General features: G+C 38.6%; 1 protein-coding gene across 1 annotated transcript in view; it reads left to right on the top strand.

Moving 5' to 3' along the window:
• Positions 1–13,671, top strand: part of LOC139472170 (uncharacterized) — a 73,669-nt gene extending 59,998 nt beyond the window's left edge. The window contains exons 38-49 of the mRNA XM_071254547.1: positions 864–949; positions 1,754–1,817; positions 1,963–2,151; positions 5,192–5,439; positions 6,590–6,863; positions 9,733–9,888; positions 10,452–10,638; positions 10,923–11,110; positions 11,238–11,501; positions 11,740–11,854; positions 12,997–13,355; positions 13,561–13,671. Of these exons, the coding sequence (XP_071110648.1) occupies positions 864–949; positions 1,754–1,817; positions 1,963–2,151; positions 5,192–5,439; positions 6,590–6,863; positions 9,733–9,888; positions 10,452–10,638; positions 10,923–11,110; positions 11,238–11,501; positions 11,740–11,854; positions 12,997–13,355; positions 13,561–13,671 (2,241 nt within the window). The remainder of the gene's footprint in view (positions 1–863; positions 950–1,753; positions 1,818–1,962; positions 2,152–5,191; positions 5,440–6,589; positions 6,864–9,732; positions 9,889–10,451; positions 10,639–10,922; positions 11,111–11,237; positions 11,502–11,739; positions 11,855–12,996; positions 13,356–13,560) is intronic.
• Positions 13,672–16,228: the final 2,557 nt, after the last annotated feature.

The following is a 16,228-nucleotide window of genomic DNA, read 5'->3' as shown; positions in this document are numbered from 1 at the left end:
TGACTTTGAAACCATTACCGTCGCAGCCGACGATAAAGATCCGTCAAAATGACATTGAACTTGCCGTCTAGCGCGAATACCTTCATCGTTTAAACGTTTCCTCACTGTCTGGGCTGATATCCTACACAATCCTGCTATTGCCGTAGTTGTAGACGTGGACGTGGTGGTTCTTTCACGTAAGTGACGTAACCTTTTGATTCTCCCTTGAGCTCTGGTAGTGATACGTGTTCGACCGAGGCTGGGAAGGTCACGTGTTGTGCCGTGTGTCTGATAAAGGCCCTACAGTCTTTCAATGGTGCTTAGTGATACGTGGAAAAACCTGGCTGCAGCTGAAGATGATTCTCCTGTTTGCTTTGGCCTTCCGTCAATCGTGGCATGTTTTCGCTGTTCACTTGCAGTACGATTGTGATTGCATGCATATGAAAATCCAACGTTTTTCATAGCCTAACAAGTGATGTTGCATGTGGAAGTCATGTTAGTGTGTTTTGTCGCTAGGCTCTAAATTGTTTATGTTTTGGGTATTTTTCCATTTTTTTACCAAATTTCTACAGTATTTCATCCTTTCCTCACAAATCAGTTCCAATCCATGGAGAAATGAGCTATTTATATTTTGGTATTAATTTTGTATGGATGTCGGCACCACTGTCAGATATTTACGATTTTACTACTTTTGCATTTCTCTTTACAGAGCATGTAAAATACAAATTCAAATTTTCAAAATCAAATTTCAAATTCCATGAATGAATAGCAATAGGCCGTGCATCCTTCTTAATGCATATCCATTTTAAAAGATTCATAAGGTAACAGTAAACGTTAATCATATCCAGAATATCATAAAACAAGGTATTTTTTCTTGATCACAGGTACAAGTTTCGAAAAACACTTCGCAAATACAGAACAAGGATTGCTTCGCTACAAATGACCCACACATGAAAACATTTGATGGCAGGTAAATATATTCTTGCTTTATGACGTCATACGACGCTTGTTGTTTGATCAAGGTTACAACACTCAAGGCCTCAGTAAAGCTTTCAACAAGTTTTATGGTAGACATGTGGAGGATATTTCCAAATTTGACGCATCAGTGACCAAAATGATGTCCGAACCAATTCCTTATTTTGACTATGTTCCCATGTTTTTTTCAGGTGAACAATTGATTTGCCATTGCATATGAATCGTACAATCGATTCTGCTTAATGCAGAGATTTCTATTGGATATGGAAAGGGTTTTGTCTCTTCATTTATTGATAGAATTTAATATAGTCAATGAACTACAATGTGACAATGGTCTGATATTATTTGTAACAGGGATTCTAATAGACTTACATAAGCATGTATAAGGACAGCAACACCCAATGTCATTGGAAGCAGTAGTTGCTCAACGTGACTTTTGACAACTGTATAAAGAATTACTTTCGTTCACCGGAACATTGTCACTAAATGGTGTATTAATCTATAGATCGTTAGGGGTTAAGATATTCATTACATTAAGACAGAAATGTTGATTGTTTAATTCCTGCCAGCTAAGAATGCGTACCTACATGTGAGATACATCACTCGATACACTGAATACCTTTAACTATTGCTCTTGCAAAGAACATATATCATGCAATGCATTTGAGACAATGTAAATTGAATTAAAATTACATGAATAGATACCGATAAAATGTCCCCCATGTTATAACATTATACTGTATATTATCCGCGGTGTTAAGATTACAATTAATGCACTTGCTTCATGTTTTTTTTCCAGGAGGTACGAACATCAATATGAGGGAACATTCACAATGTACAAGCATTCCAAACTTCCTATTGAGGTAAGATAGTGAATGAGGGACTGAGGCATCTTAAATTTATAGTCACATCGGCAATATTAAATTTCGTTGCGATAGTTTCAACAACATCTTATGTTTCCATTTCACTAAACATAATGCTACTGCACTGTAACAATACCTTTTCCAGGTTCAACTCAAGACAACACAATGTGGATCGCGAGCGTCGTGTAATTGTGGTTTAGCTGTTCGAGCAGGACGGACAGTGTTTGAGCTCAACAGGTGCGAGGATCTGACCAACATCTGGAAAATACAGTACACACTGTGTGAGGATGGTGGAGACGTGCTGCAGGTTAAGAGAAGGGGAAGCAGCTATGAGGTATTCTTTCTTTGTAAGGTATATGTTTGGTGTAAGTAAGTAAATGAATAGGGTTTATGCCTATTTTGATAAAATTCCAGACATATCACGGCGGTAGAAATCTTCAATTGGCTTTACATTTCTGTTAAATTTTTGGATGTGTAAATATGTGTAACATAGGTAATTGGGGAAATCTATTGGGTAAACAAATTATTTTCCTGCATGAGCCTAGATATGCTACCTGTAGCGCAGGACAAGCTTACTCAGTTCGTGAACGCCTGGTGTCATCACTGATTTCAACACTATTTTGCCTTTTATGCTCAATTGAATCTATTATGGTAGATAGTCGAAACTAATTTTTCTCTGGCGCTGCCGTTTTGTATTTACAACATCACTCATCATCTACGAATGACATGGGTCGTAACTTAAAGTCTACGACTCACTGCATGTGTGTGGTCTAGGTCCAGCTGATAACTGATAAGGGAATCACTGAAACACGGAAATTATGTTCATTGTAGGTTTACCAATGTTTGGTGCTTTAAGTACTTCAAAAATACCTCACATACAAGTGGTCGACCTATCCAATCAATCCAAATAAAGTGAAGTTTGAAACCAGTCTGACCGCCTCATCTGTTTCATATTTAAATATTTTACATTGCCTGTATGATAAGAGGGATGACTTCAATTTTACAATAGTCAACTTTCCTTTCATGTCGACTATTATTACAGCTGCTCCTGCAGAATTTCTGAATGGGCTGCTAGACCGCAAGTTAAATTTTGTCCCGACAAACTGAAACTATTCAGTTTACCTGTAAACCCTAGTCGCAAAACTAACTGTTATATGTATGGCACAGAAATCAAAGATATTCAAAGTCATAAGCACCTAGGTGTTACATTACAAGGTAATTGTACACGAAAATGCACATTGATGAGATACAATGTAGCAAGAAAATGTAGCAAGAAAATTATAAATGTCGTCTATCCCGAACTACCTTAGAAACTATGTACAAAACAATTTTTTCACCAATTTGTTATTTTTATTGTCATATTTGGGATAACTGTTTTAATGAACACGCTAATGTATTGGAAAACTTAAACTTAGTGCTCTTAGAACCATATGTGGCGCTGCCCGGGGTACGAGTCATCAGAAAATTTAAAATGAAACAAATTGTAAGTCATAGAAAGAGAGAAGATACAATTGGAAATTGGTAATGTTTTACAAAATGAAATCTCTCACCCGAATATCTTTGTTCCTTATACAGTTTCGGAAACTACAAATTAAAACTTAAGAGATAAAGCTAATCTTCGAACAGTGAAGTGTAATACAAAAGCTTATGCTGATTTATTTATACCAGCTACAACACATTTTTTGAATATGATGCCAAACAACCTGACGGGGGCAGATACCGTAACACAATTTAAGAACTTGCTACATTGACTGGGAGATAATGGTATACACTAGGATTCAAATTATGGAAACAGGTTATGTTAAACTATTCACAGACCAACTTATACGATTGTCGGCAGCATTGATCATAAATTATTTTATGGTCACTGCCGCAGGTGTGTGTTGGAACTAAATATCACCAGACGGAGGTAAATCTAAGAACAATGGAGAGTAAGACTATAGTTTGTCCCAGACGAGACTGACCCCGGCCTGCCGGCAAAGTGAGGGTAATTGTCTAGATATAAATCACAAAGAGATATAAAAATATATAAGGTATAAAATGAAAATGAAAACATCGGCCTTTTGAGGAGGTAGGGTGTTGGTCTCAGGTTGTGTAGAAGTGCGTTGAGAGCTGTGATACCTCACTCCAATCTTAGGAAACAGCATGGCTGCACTAGCCTGGTATACGAGGTACCGAGTCAACTCGCTGCTTTAGGCGAGTCACTGTGTAGCTGTTGTCGATCTGACGCTCGAATGTTAGCTGTACAAACAAGTGTGCCATACCCCATTGGACACTGGCTATAGCACTGCCCCAAGCCCTGCAGCACTTGCGGTGAAATCGGACATGCAGCCACTGTATGTAGGAATATCGGGGCCCCACCTCCAAGGACTGACACAATAAAGTGCTACAACTGAAAAGAGAATGGCCCCATTGCGGGGCAAGGTACGAAACCGCGCGGTGAGACAGGATGAGGTTGTACAACCCTCGCATCATACACGTGCACACTTTGGATACTAAAAACAGGAGAGTGTTTACAAATCGACGTGTAAAAGTCATGTGATTTTGATACGTGTATAGCCCGTTATACCCTTCTTATTAGGCATAATGACACAATAAATTTAAGCAATAAGTGTGTATGTACTACACGACCACGAGCACCAAGTGTTTAACGAACATCTTGGTCATTCAAACATAGACGACTACTTTTCTGCACAACAAGTTACTGTTCGCAACACAGAATACTTGCATATTGTAGTGAGTGAGTGAGTGAGTAAGTAAGGTTTTACGCCGCTTTTAGCAATATTCCAGCAATATCACGGCGGGGGACACCAGAAATGGGCTGCATATTGTAAGATTTTAGTCTTTAAGACACTCTAACCCAAGTGATTTGGACATTGGGGGCAGTGTTCAAAATAGACATCGGCTAGTAGGCCCGAGGCCTATCTCGGGCTGATAGTTTAAAATTTCAGCAGGCCCTAACGGCGTACAGTTTATTTATTTATTAAGCATATTTAAGTAATGTTATAAACATAACTTTCATATTTATATAAACAGCAGGATTAGACCTTTCAAAAAACATGTAGTCGCTCATAAGTTTTACGAGCCGATAATTTCCTGATAAATGTAGGCTTCATCTATCACCATCGAGTCTCTGAAAACTTGGTGTGATAGCAGTAAAGCTTCTGCTTATCTGGTTGTGTTTTGTTATATATATTGCAAGAGTAGGTATCCCTACTTCAGCTAAAATGTTTGGGACTACAGTTTTTCCACTCGGCATACGTTTTTGTTTAAAATGTGCTGGCCCTTAAGAGTTTCAGTTTACTCTGCTGAGTTTCAGAGACTGATTGGGGGAGAGCTTTTATTGAACAATATCCCACTGGTGTGTCTTGAAGGTATACCTACCGACAGGAGGGAAGATCAGTATCTACCTGTACTACAACTTCCTCAACGTGTACATCTACCCGTCGGTCCAAGATATCGGGAACAGTAGAGGTCTCTGTGGTAAACTATCCGATGTCTGCAGCGACGACTTTGTCATGAGAGACGGCAGCTACTCCACCGACAATACTTCTACCGATGCCTGCAATGCTGGGTATAGGGTCTGGGAGAACCTACTCACGACATTCTCCAACTCGTGGAGGTGAGAGACTCTAATGTAGAACATTAACGCACATAGGACTATAACGCTCGTATTCTTTTCAGTTGTAAATGTGAATAGGTTGATACAGAGAAAAATAATAGGAAAATTTGAAACAATTTGTGTTAAGAGATAGATAAACTGCGGCGGCATACAACATGCACCCGATCACTCAGATGAAAACTAAATGCTCAGTACTCAGTACGTTGTTGTGTCTAGTGGGAAGATTTCAGGGTATTTGAGAAAAGATTGGGACGAGGTTGCTTGGTTTTCCGTGTAATGTGACACACAAAATGTTTTCCTCATTTCGCTGGACCGCCTACCTGGTCAAGTGTTTGATCGTCCGCGCGGAGAGTGGAAGGTCGGTGGTTCGATCCACGGACAAAAATACGTCAAAATTTTATTTGTTGTTACCCTGTCTGGCGCTCGGCATTAAGGGGCTAAAACAAGAACTGGTCGTCTCCGAGTCAGTATACTGTGTCTGAACGGGGTATTCATGTTAAACTGCGGCATGGTATCTCAGTGAGCTAACACTATAAATCGGCATCAGTGCGGACTACTACAAGCAGCCGTACATACATGTGCATGCACGTCGCTATATACGTGGAATAATCTTGAACACGACGTTAACCCCATTTCACCTGATCTCGCCTGATTTCGCTGACCATTCCCCATTATATCAACCCCAGGAAAACACAGCATTTGAGTGTTCGTATCTTACACAAATTGCGATCTGGAAACGACCTCTGCGAAATGAGTACAATATCCTATATCAAACGTTTTAACATCCCTTGTTCCAATAAAGGCGTTCTCTGTACGTGTTGCGTAGGAGATAAAAACAAGATGAGAGGGAAAGAGCTTATGCTTCCTCTACTGTTTCGCCTTTTAAGCAGAATGTAATCTTTTAGGGCAGATAATCGAGGCTTTATTACTCCAGGCGTTGACGATGCATTTAGTTAAATCCCGAACGCCATTATTGGCCTTCACGATGATCTTTATTAAAGCTAGAAATTAGCTCCGTCCATTATCAATTAGCCCCGCGGCATGGAATCTCAGTGAGCTAGCACTAGGGGACCGTTATTAGTCCAGACTTTGTGCAAGCAGACACGAACAATATTCTTGAACGCGCATAAATACAAATGCAATGTTGCAGGGTTAACGGGGAAGAGGATCTCTTTGATTATGATACACACAGACGTTTGGATCCTTGGCCGAAGACAAACACATTCTGTTCCTGTACAAAAGATCCTACAGGGATTCAACTGGTCAGAGAAGTCATCTGTACTGCCGATGCAGCTCGAACAATCTGCAGGACACTTTATGGGTTTTCTGATGTTCGCCCGACAGATTGTTCAATCAAGGCGAGACGCAAGAGGCGGTATGCAAACATTCAGTCTGCAAGGAAGGAACAACACCGACTGAAAAGGGTATTTATAGTTATTTTCTTGTTGTTTTAGCATAACTGCATTCTATCATGTAATCGATTTGATGTTTATTTATCCACATATGATCTACATTATAAAGTTTGGCCCGTCAGTCCAGACGAGAGAGCTGGCTTACTTAAGCTTTGGACATAATGTCAATATGTCAATATAAATTGTCAATGCAAGAGAATAGCCACCCTGCCGAAACAGATTCCTCTTGGCGTAAAGGGCAAATGGCTGTGGACATTTTATGAATGGACCACTGAAAATCAGTGATTACACCAGGTGTTCGCGAAAAGGGTAAGCATTTCCTGCCCTACCGGTAGCACCCGCCATTCATACAATTTGAAGAATTTATTTCTGACGCTGCACAGCAGTACTACTGCCTGTGAACAAACAATCAAGTGATCTATGGACCAGAAAATCCAGTGTCACGAGTGCGTGAGTGAGTGAGTTAGGTTTAACACCGCTTTTAACCGTATTCAAGTTATATCGGGGCGTGTCAGCTTAATATGGGAGGAAGGCCTGACGTGATGCAGGTCTCAAACGTTTACCACTTCGGTGATAGGAAACGCATTTTACATGCCACTCAAAATCAAGTACCTTTTGCTCTAACCCTACCATATGCATGGATCGGCATATTGAATATTTACACCTATTTGTATTTTGGACTTTTAGAAGGTGTAATTGTTGTATGACTGAAGTTATAAATGGTTGCTTACCAATTTCATGTCATTTTCGCCACTAGTTTGTATTTCAGGCCTAAAGGAATCTGTCTCGGCGGATAACATAAATAACGGGTTACTCTCGGGCCTTGACTTGTACTAGTGAGTGAGGGAGTTCAATGTTAACGTCACATTGGCAGTATGTCAGCTAAATTGTGATACAGCAGTTATGTAGATAATCACCTGTCACAATGGACAGTAAAGCATAAGCACGGAATAAAAAGGTAGCCTAAGATCTAGCCATATCAAATATTAAAATACATACATCAATGTTACATGTTTTACTATTAAAATACTGGCCACCAGCAGCAAAGCGTAAACCACCTTACCGGTATATCTTATTTTACATTAGCTGATGTATTGTAGTTTTACTCAAATACACACACATGTATATCAATATATCTATATCTATATGTATACACCTGGAATTACTCCTGAAGTGTCGTTAAACGGATAAACATATTGTGTGGATAAAGGACTTTTGACAGGCACAAATATCTGGACTCTGTTTTTAGGTAAAATTATTGATTGGATTGGATTGTTGTTTAACGCCGCACTCAGCAATATTCCAGCTATATGACGGCGGTCTGTAAATAATCGAGTCTGGACCAGACAATCCAGTGATTAATATCATGAGCATAACATGCATCAAGTAAGTCAGCGAACCTGACCACCCGATCCCTGTATGTATGTATGTATGTATGTATGTATGTATGTATGTGTAAGTAATTTCCTCAATCTACATGTATTGTCTGCTCGTATTACATAAACCCTCAATGCAGATTCAAATGCGGATTTTATAAAAATTAAATTCCAACACTCATATGCTTCTCCAGTACAGTGAATACAACTTTAATGTTTATTATTCTATTTTGCATATCCCAGAAATCTTACGCTGGACATCTAACTGTTTGTATGTAGTTCATTTCAGAGCATATAGAGAAACCATGGTAATATAAATCAAGTTATTCAGTAAAGTTTAATGCTGCTTTGTACAACATTTAAGTTTCATGTCCGTCAGCTTAACGTGAGGGAAACCCCATATTGGTGTAGGTCTAAGGCAATTTTGCTTAGTCGTCAAACATCCGAATGTAGGTATGGTGCAACCCGCTATCTATTGATTCTGACATGCCTAAGGGAGGTAACTGTACATAGCCTGCGATACTCTTGCCCCATCTTGTTATACTTACATAACATTTTCTCACTAATACAAACGTTTCATGGGCTACTCACTGTCTATTTATAACTCATGTATAAGAAATGAACAATGTTTACCAAAACGACATACGTCTACAGAAGAGCTATTTGGTGCAGTGTCAGACAAAGGGCCCTTGTATTCTGTAAACGATATGTCCTTTCAGGATAGCAGTAATCAACAGAACCACAATTCGGTCAGGAAGGAGGTAAACACCAGAGACTATATTCCGAGGGACAGGCCTCAGCAGGAGATTACCACTAACGAGATTATGGGCTGGGAACGTCAATACAATACTCTACGGATTCTGTTAGATTTAAATTTAATTAATATTCGAAATAGAACTTATATATATATCTTGTAATTATTATTATATATAATCAAAACATTCTATCAAACCGAATACTATTGATTTTGTTTGATAACCGACACCTTGACTTTCTTCTGATACATTATTTTAATACAGGTAGAGGTATTAACATATGCGTTGTCATGTTCGCTAGTCGCAAGTTTCAGTCGAAATAGAAATCAATTATGTTTAAACCATTTTAACTTGACATGCATTAAATAAACATTAACCTCTCTGAACTTCATCACCTGTACTGAACATTGAATACATTTTAACATGAATAAGTAAGGTAATGAAATTAATGAGCGGAACTGCTTTGTTTTATTTGCATGGTACTGGGAGCGCCAAATCCCGTGTCAGTGAACCGTGCCTGTGCCCTTACTGGTCCCGGTAACACAAAAAGGAGTTTTCCTCCTAAATATCTAGTCTGGCGCTCCAGGGCCGACACTCAACGATGACTGCCGTGCCCTGGAGTGTAATGTTGATACACTGCATTGAGACAACCCGTTTATGCCCTCCTTGCGGGATATGGCCTCTGATGTTCTTAATATCCTTATTCTCTACATTATGCTTTATATTGTAACCAAATATTTGTTTACGTAGCAAGCTGAAGGAGAGTGGCTGGATGGATGGACAGAGGAAAAAGCCAGGGCCTACTGTACGAAAATATTCCAGGCTTCAAGGTCCGTGCAGGTCTGCAACAACGTGACTGGAGTTGACACCATGGGAAGCATAGACAACTGTGTGCTGGATATACGAGTATGCTGATTTTATTTAAAACCTTTTTAAGTATATTTTAAGGTTCTTTACATCATGTTAACCAATTATGCATCTCTCATTGGATGATACAGGTAGCCTTTGTTCAACGCCACCTTAGCGCTAAGTTGATTGTTATACTGATACTTTAACATAGACTTACGACAATCGTAGCGCCAAGGTCGTTTTGTACAACGGCACACTGCTTAATTGTCCTTGGTTATCATAGGATTTCCGTGTGTGTGAAGGATTGAGCCAGATGTCACATCGGCAGTATTTCAGCAATATTGTGATTTTAAATGTTCACAATTGATCAGAAATATATATGTCTTCGAAGGACTGCAAAACAAAACAACTATTGGTGCATCGCATCGACCACTGTATCCATCATCTAACTTTTAAAGTTGTCATCTTTTATATTGTAGTAATCCTTTATGCGTTGAATGATTGATTGAATTGTTTTCAATTAACCGCGGTGCCTCTTGGTGGCGCCTTCTTCACTGTGATACAGGATTTCTGCCTGTCTGTAATACATGTACTTAACGGGGGATAATTTTGTATCCTAGCTGACTGGTACCACGGCCTTTACAGCCTTTGCCTTGGACACTGTGAGAGACAAGTGTCTTCATGAGGTTGCAGTTAACCCTGTACTCCAGAAGAAGAGCGGTGTTTCTGCCAACCATTCTATCTATGACATCGTTGTAGCGGAGGCGTGTTTAAACGACTGTAGTGGACATGGGAATTGTACTGAAGGTACACTCACTCACTCACTCACTAGATAGGCTGCTTAGAAATTAAATTATACAATGGAAGCATGGAGATATGAAACCTTTAACAACATATAGGTATTGGAAGTGTAACAGGTGTGTGCTGTTTTATTCCTTATGCAAATCACCATGTTGCATACGTCCCTTGATTGTCTTGAACCTCAGTGACTATTTCCTCAATATCTGCATTTGCCTTGTAATTTGCGATTGGTTAGAAACCAATGTGATTTCTGTGTCACATAATACTAACAGTGAAACCCTCATATGCAGGTGAATGTGATTGCGACGCTGACTACGACGGAGTCGACTGCTCTGTTGATCTCACGGCTCCTCCAGCGATAGACAGCATACAAGATAACGGCCACTGTGACACGTCACGTGATCAGTGTCATGTGATATCAGTTTATGGCGAAATATACCTAGATAACCTAACGTCTTGTCACGTGGACGCTTTTAGGGTAAATATGATTCTTTTGCTATGTAAACTCCAAATAAATGCCTTGTAAGATGACCAGTGACAACATTTAGTATCAACACCATCATGGATATTGTCCTTTTCCACTGATCACACTATATGCTTCACAGGTATACAACACCAGCAGTGAAAGGAAATGGTCAAGAACGTCGCTTGGGTCAGTTGTCAGTATCAGCCAGGTGGAGTGTGATATTTCACCTCAGAGTGTCATTGATAACGGAGATGCAGCCAAAAATGCAGCCTTCATTTTGGCCTACAAAATTTCAGTTTCTAACAACCCGACCAACTTCAGCTCCAGCGTTGGATTGATGCTGTATGACAGCACCTGCGTCAATGGCACGGTGAATGGGACAGACTTCACCTGGACGTTGAAGGTACTAAACGTTATAATTATAAGTTTTTGGTGTATTGAAAAAGGGGCCCGTGAAAAGTATGTAAAAACACAAAATATTAAAAATGATGCATTCATTTTTAGGATAAAATAGTGTATTTTTCATAGTGTCTCCTCAGTACAGATTGGTAGTACAAATGCACCCACACCTGGGGGTTACACGCCATGAACTCGAGGGTTTTAGGAAGTTCTACTTGACCATGTCGAGTTTGTTTCTGCAGGGGGCATACTGCTTGCATGAGGGGAAGTGTGTGATGAACGGAAGCAGTCACCCTGTCATACCCTGTACAGTCTGTGATGTTTCTGATGGTGGGAGACGCTGGATAAGCAGTTCAGGTGATTATCCTTTTCAATAACGTTGGATCATCTTACCTCTGTCTCCGGGTTATGAAAACTAAACTGAATAAGAGCGACAAAACCCTTTCCATATTCACAAGTAACCTTCTCCTAAAATAGAGTCGATTGTACGATTCCGACTATCAATCATTTACTAATGATATCATATGTCCGGTTTAGATTTGAATTCATCCCATCATGTAAATTCTCTGTCAAGGATAGATTGAATACAATCATAATAAAAGCGACAAAATCCTTTCCGTAATAATAATAAATATCTGCTAAAAGCAGAGTATATTTATTGTACGATTCAAACTATTTTTACAGGCATGTATTCATGAATTGCTGTCATATAGTGGTGATAGCAGGTATTCGCGAAAAGATGAATTTGCGTTCAGGTTAACAATTGACTTGCCTTTGCATTTGTTTGTGACGGTGACAGCGCTGGGGCAGGATAAGCTCACCTTTTCGCGAACACTTGGTATCATTACTATTTGATAGTGATTAATAAAAACATGTTCATGATATAGTCAGAATCGTACAATCGACTCTGCGTTATGCAGAGTTTTCTATTTAATATGGAAAGGGCTTTGTCGCTTTTTTACAGAAAGGTTTTATCACTTATTATTAGTTTATTTAATTTTCCAACCAAATGAACATCGTTTTCTGTGACCATGTTCATGTTGCAATTACGAATAACAACGTGTTTACTGCACCTTTGCACAAAACAGTCCCAGACAAATCCTGGGGTAAAATTATCAAATTATATAATTCTTCAGTAAAAAAAACGTTTTCCCCCATCACAAATTAATACCAAATGTCTTTGAAATTTATATATTGTTGGATGTTAGTATAGTATATGTAGTCTTAATACCACAAGTGCGTTTAAAAGTGATAATTATATATTTTGAAAGTCTGTTTTTTATATTTTGTAAGTTTGAATCGCATGTTGAATATTTTGGCATCATTTGAGTGCAAAAGCTTGAAAACTGATTGATAAAAAGTATTCAGTGATTTTTCTGGAATTTTGCGGAACGAAAAACAATGGTGGACTTATTTCCCCCAGTTTATTAATGGATTGGTTTTGTTACATTTGCAATACAGTAACGAATGCATTAATGCATGTGGCTTGTTATCACCAGTTCCTGCATGCACTGAATCGACCACACTAACGTCTGCAACAACTGCGTATGTTGAGACAACTGCACCTACTACGACAACTAGAACAATAGCGACTACTGTGTTCACGGAAACTACTTCTACTGCACCTACTATGTCCGGCGAGATATCTTCATCTGCAAAGACAACTACAGCTACCTCGTCTGCCAAGGCAACTACAACTACTACATCTTCGGAGACAACGACAGCTACTGAATCCGTAAAAGGGTACAAAATCTCCCTCGTCGCATCTGTAGCAGCATCGGTAGGGGGAGTTGTTGTTTTAAGCGTGGTTGCTGTCATCCTCTTCGTTGTTTTCGTGCGTAACAAGAACAATCACAAGGTGGGTATAAACGCATAATAGACTCCTCAAAACATTTGGGGCTTTTCTTAAAGAATAGGGTTTTTTTGTAATTAAAAATATATTTATTGTCAATCGTTGTATTTACTTTTATTATAATTATTTGTTGATAAATTTATCTCAAAAAAGGGAAATTATTATCAAATATATATATTGACATTCATCTTTATCTCATCTATTTTGACAGGCACAGTTGGATACAAGCATATCGGCCAATAGTCAGCAGAACTTACCTCCCTTAGGAAGAAACTCTCTTGTAAAGACCACGTGGATTCCGAGATCGAAAACTATGACATAAATAATACTGATATTATCATGGCATGTGTTTCATAACATTTTTGTATGCATTTCGATACTCTTGTTAAGGGCATATTAATACACATTCTATACATACTGACGAATAATCATATTAAAACATATTTGATAAACCTTTGTATTGACTTTAAAGGATGAGTTGATGATCCTTTGTTGTGACCTTATAAAGGTTTATGTTTGGCAAGCGATCTGAAAATTTATATATATACCCTATTTCCTCTATTAGACATCTCGTCACGATATGGCTGAAATATTGCCCTTCACATGACACGTGTGTTGGTATTTTTTACCTTTTTGTTGCTTATATATTTTGATATGTATGCCATTAAATCAACATAAACATTATTGACTGGTTTAGTAGCAAGCAAATAGTGCAAATACTTTCTGTCCTAGTTTCAAAGTGCTGACTCTTTCAACAAATATCTTTTCATAGCTTCAAAAAAGAAACAGTTTAATATATGCAAATCCTCTCTGAAGATTTGACGTTTTTTCAGATTGTCACATACTGGCAAAGGTGAGCGAACTTTCATCGCTAGATACCCTTGGACTTAACTTGAAAACTTGAAATGAAAATAATACAAAACATCTCTCCTAAAATACGGCAAGAGTAAGGAGTTGGTTTGACGTAACTGAAGACATCTAGACCAGCTGAACTGGTATAGACATGAATATACATTTCTTTACATTGTTTTGTTTTAGGGTCTGTATGACAGACTAGTCGGGTCGGGCAACCGGGCAATGCCGCATATAATGTGTGAAAAAAGGGTTATTTAAACAAAGAGCACAATTGATGATTGTTACTAATAATCGTGATGTAAGTGTTTATTCTTTACTGAAAAAGTAAATTTAAATTGAGTATATGTGCGTGCCCTCAGTATTAACATTCACAAACGTGATATTCGTAATCAGCGATATTTTCTACGTACTACCAGTGAGTCAACGTTATGTTAATTCAATATATCTGCAAGAAATTGTGTTTCTGAACTCATCACGATACAGTTTTAACGATCTATCACATGCTTGCATTAGTCGTTGATAACAGCCTGTGTTTGGATGTTTGAGCAGTATGCTGCGCTAGATATTGTTGGTTAAAATATTATACACAGGTTATATGAACGGTAACAATATGGATACATGGACGTATATATAAGACGGCACAAATAGGACATACTAGCACATCCAGTAGCTAATATGCAAGGGAACCATTTATTAATTATATTTAACAGTTCACCTTTTAAGTTATTTTTCCTGACTTAAAAGTAAACGTAAGAACACACTCGTTCTGAAATCTGGTACACTACAAAATGACTATGTGGTACACAATAGGCAAGGGGTACCCTGTTTTAATCGGTTTGGGTGGCAGCCTAGATATCCATAGAACAGACGGAATATGTGACAAGTAATCTGCTAACAAGAACATAGCCGAGTACATTGTAACATCAGATCACTATATAAGGTATGAGGTAAGCGTTAATATATACCAAGGCCATCTTTTACAAAGATAAGTTGTGGAAGCCCGCAAATTATTCAGAATCAATTTGATATTTGTTTGCGTATTTGTTGACTATATGACTAAGAAAGTTATACTTTAGCCGTTCCTGAGCGGTGCGCTTTCCTATTAATTTTGACTAAAAGTCTCACTGTTATCATTATCAGAAACGCATGACAGCTAGCTTACTTTTGATCAACAGAGATCAAGGGCATTACATCTCGTCTGCACATGAAGGGCTTGAATGACGTCTTGAAGGACGATATGGGTTCATTGGGAATGTTAAAAGTTGGATTTGGTTTCAAAGCTTTTGAATCAGTGGTGCGTAATATCGCCACAATTTGTGACCGTCGAGCATGGACATATTCTGCATATAGGCGACCCGTAATTCGTACTCCAGTTGACTGATGAAAGTTGTCAGCAATTTGATTTCTCCGTTTGAGCTCGTTTTCGTAGATCAATCAATCCTGTATGCTTGTCGTTTACCTGGGACGCCCTGATCAGGGTCGATTGTCAACATTTTGGGTTGTCTGATATTCAGAACCTGTGAAACATTGAACGTATGACCACTACATGCTGACCTATGCCAGTTTCCAGCATGTCAAAAGGCGTGTAGACAAACAAACTGAATGAAATCAAGTAAATAATTAAACAGAAGGATAAGCAGAATAAATAAGATTGACAAATAATGGCCCCACCGAGATTAATCGAACTTCCATGAACGTGTCAAAAGCACAAATGACACCCGACCCCACGTGTTTGGGGCTACCAGGTCTAATCTATTTTGATGTCATTGCCTTTAGTGGCTGGACAATAGCCCAGGCCAAACTTCACCCGTTGATTGGTCCTGTTTCCAATATATATGTCATCCGCCACGTTCCTAGTTTGTTTCACAACACTGTCACCCCATGAGGACTACACTCAATATTTAGAATGATCAAACTGAAAGTTAGTTGTAGATAGTCATTATATATTTTAGTAACTATATACATTGTAATCATTGATATGAATCATTGCACATAACAGGTATTCACTGCTTAAATAGGTGTAA

The sequence above is a fragment of the Haliotis cracherodii genome, unplaced genomic scaffold, assembly GCF_022045235.1.
Source record: "Haliotis cracherodii isolate W230 unplaced genomic scaffold, xgHalCrac1.p SCAF_24, whole genome shotgun sequence".
Taxonomy (NCBI): domain Eukaryota; kingdom Metazoa; phylum Mollusca; class Gastropoda; order Lepetellida; family Haliotidae; genus Haliotis; species Haliotis cracherodii.
This window is presented reverse-complemented; position numbering and strand designations above follow the sequence as displayed.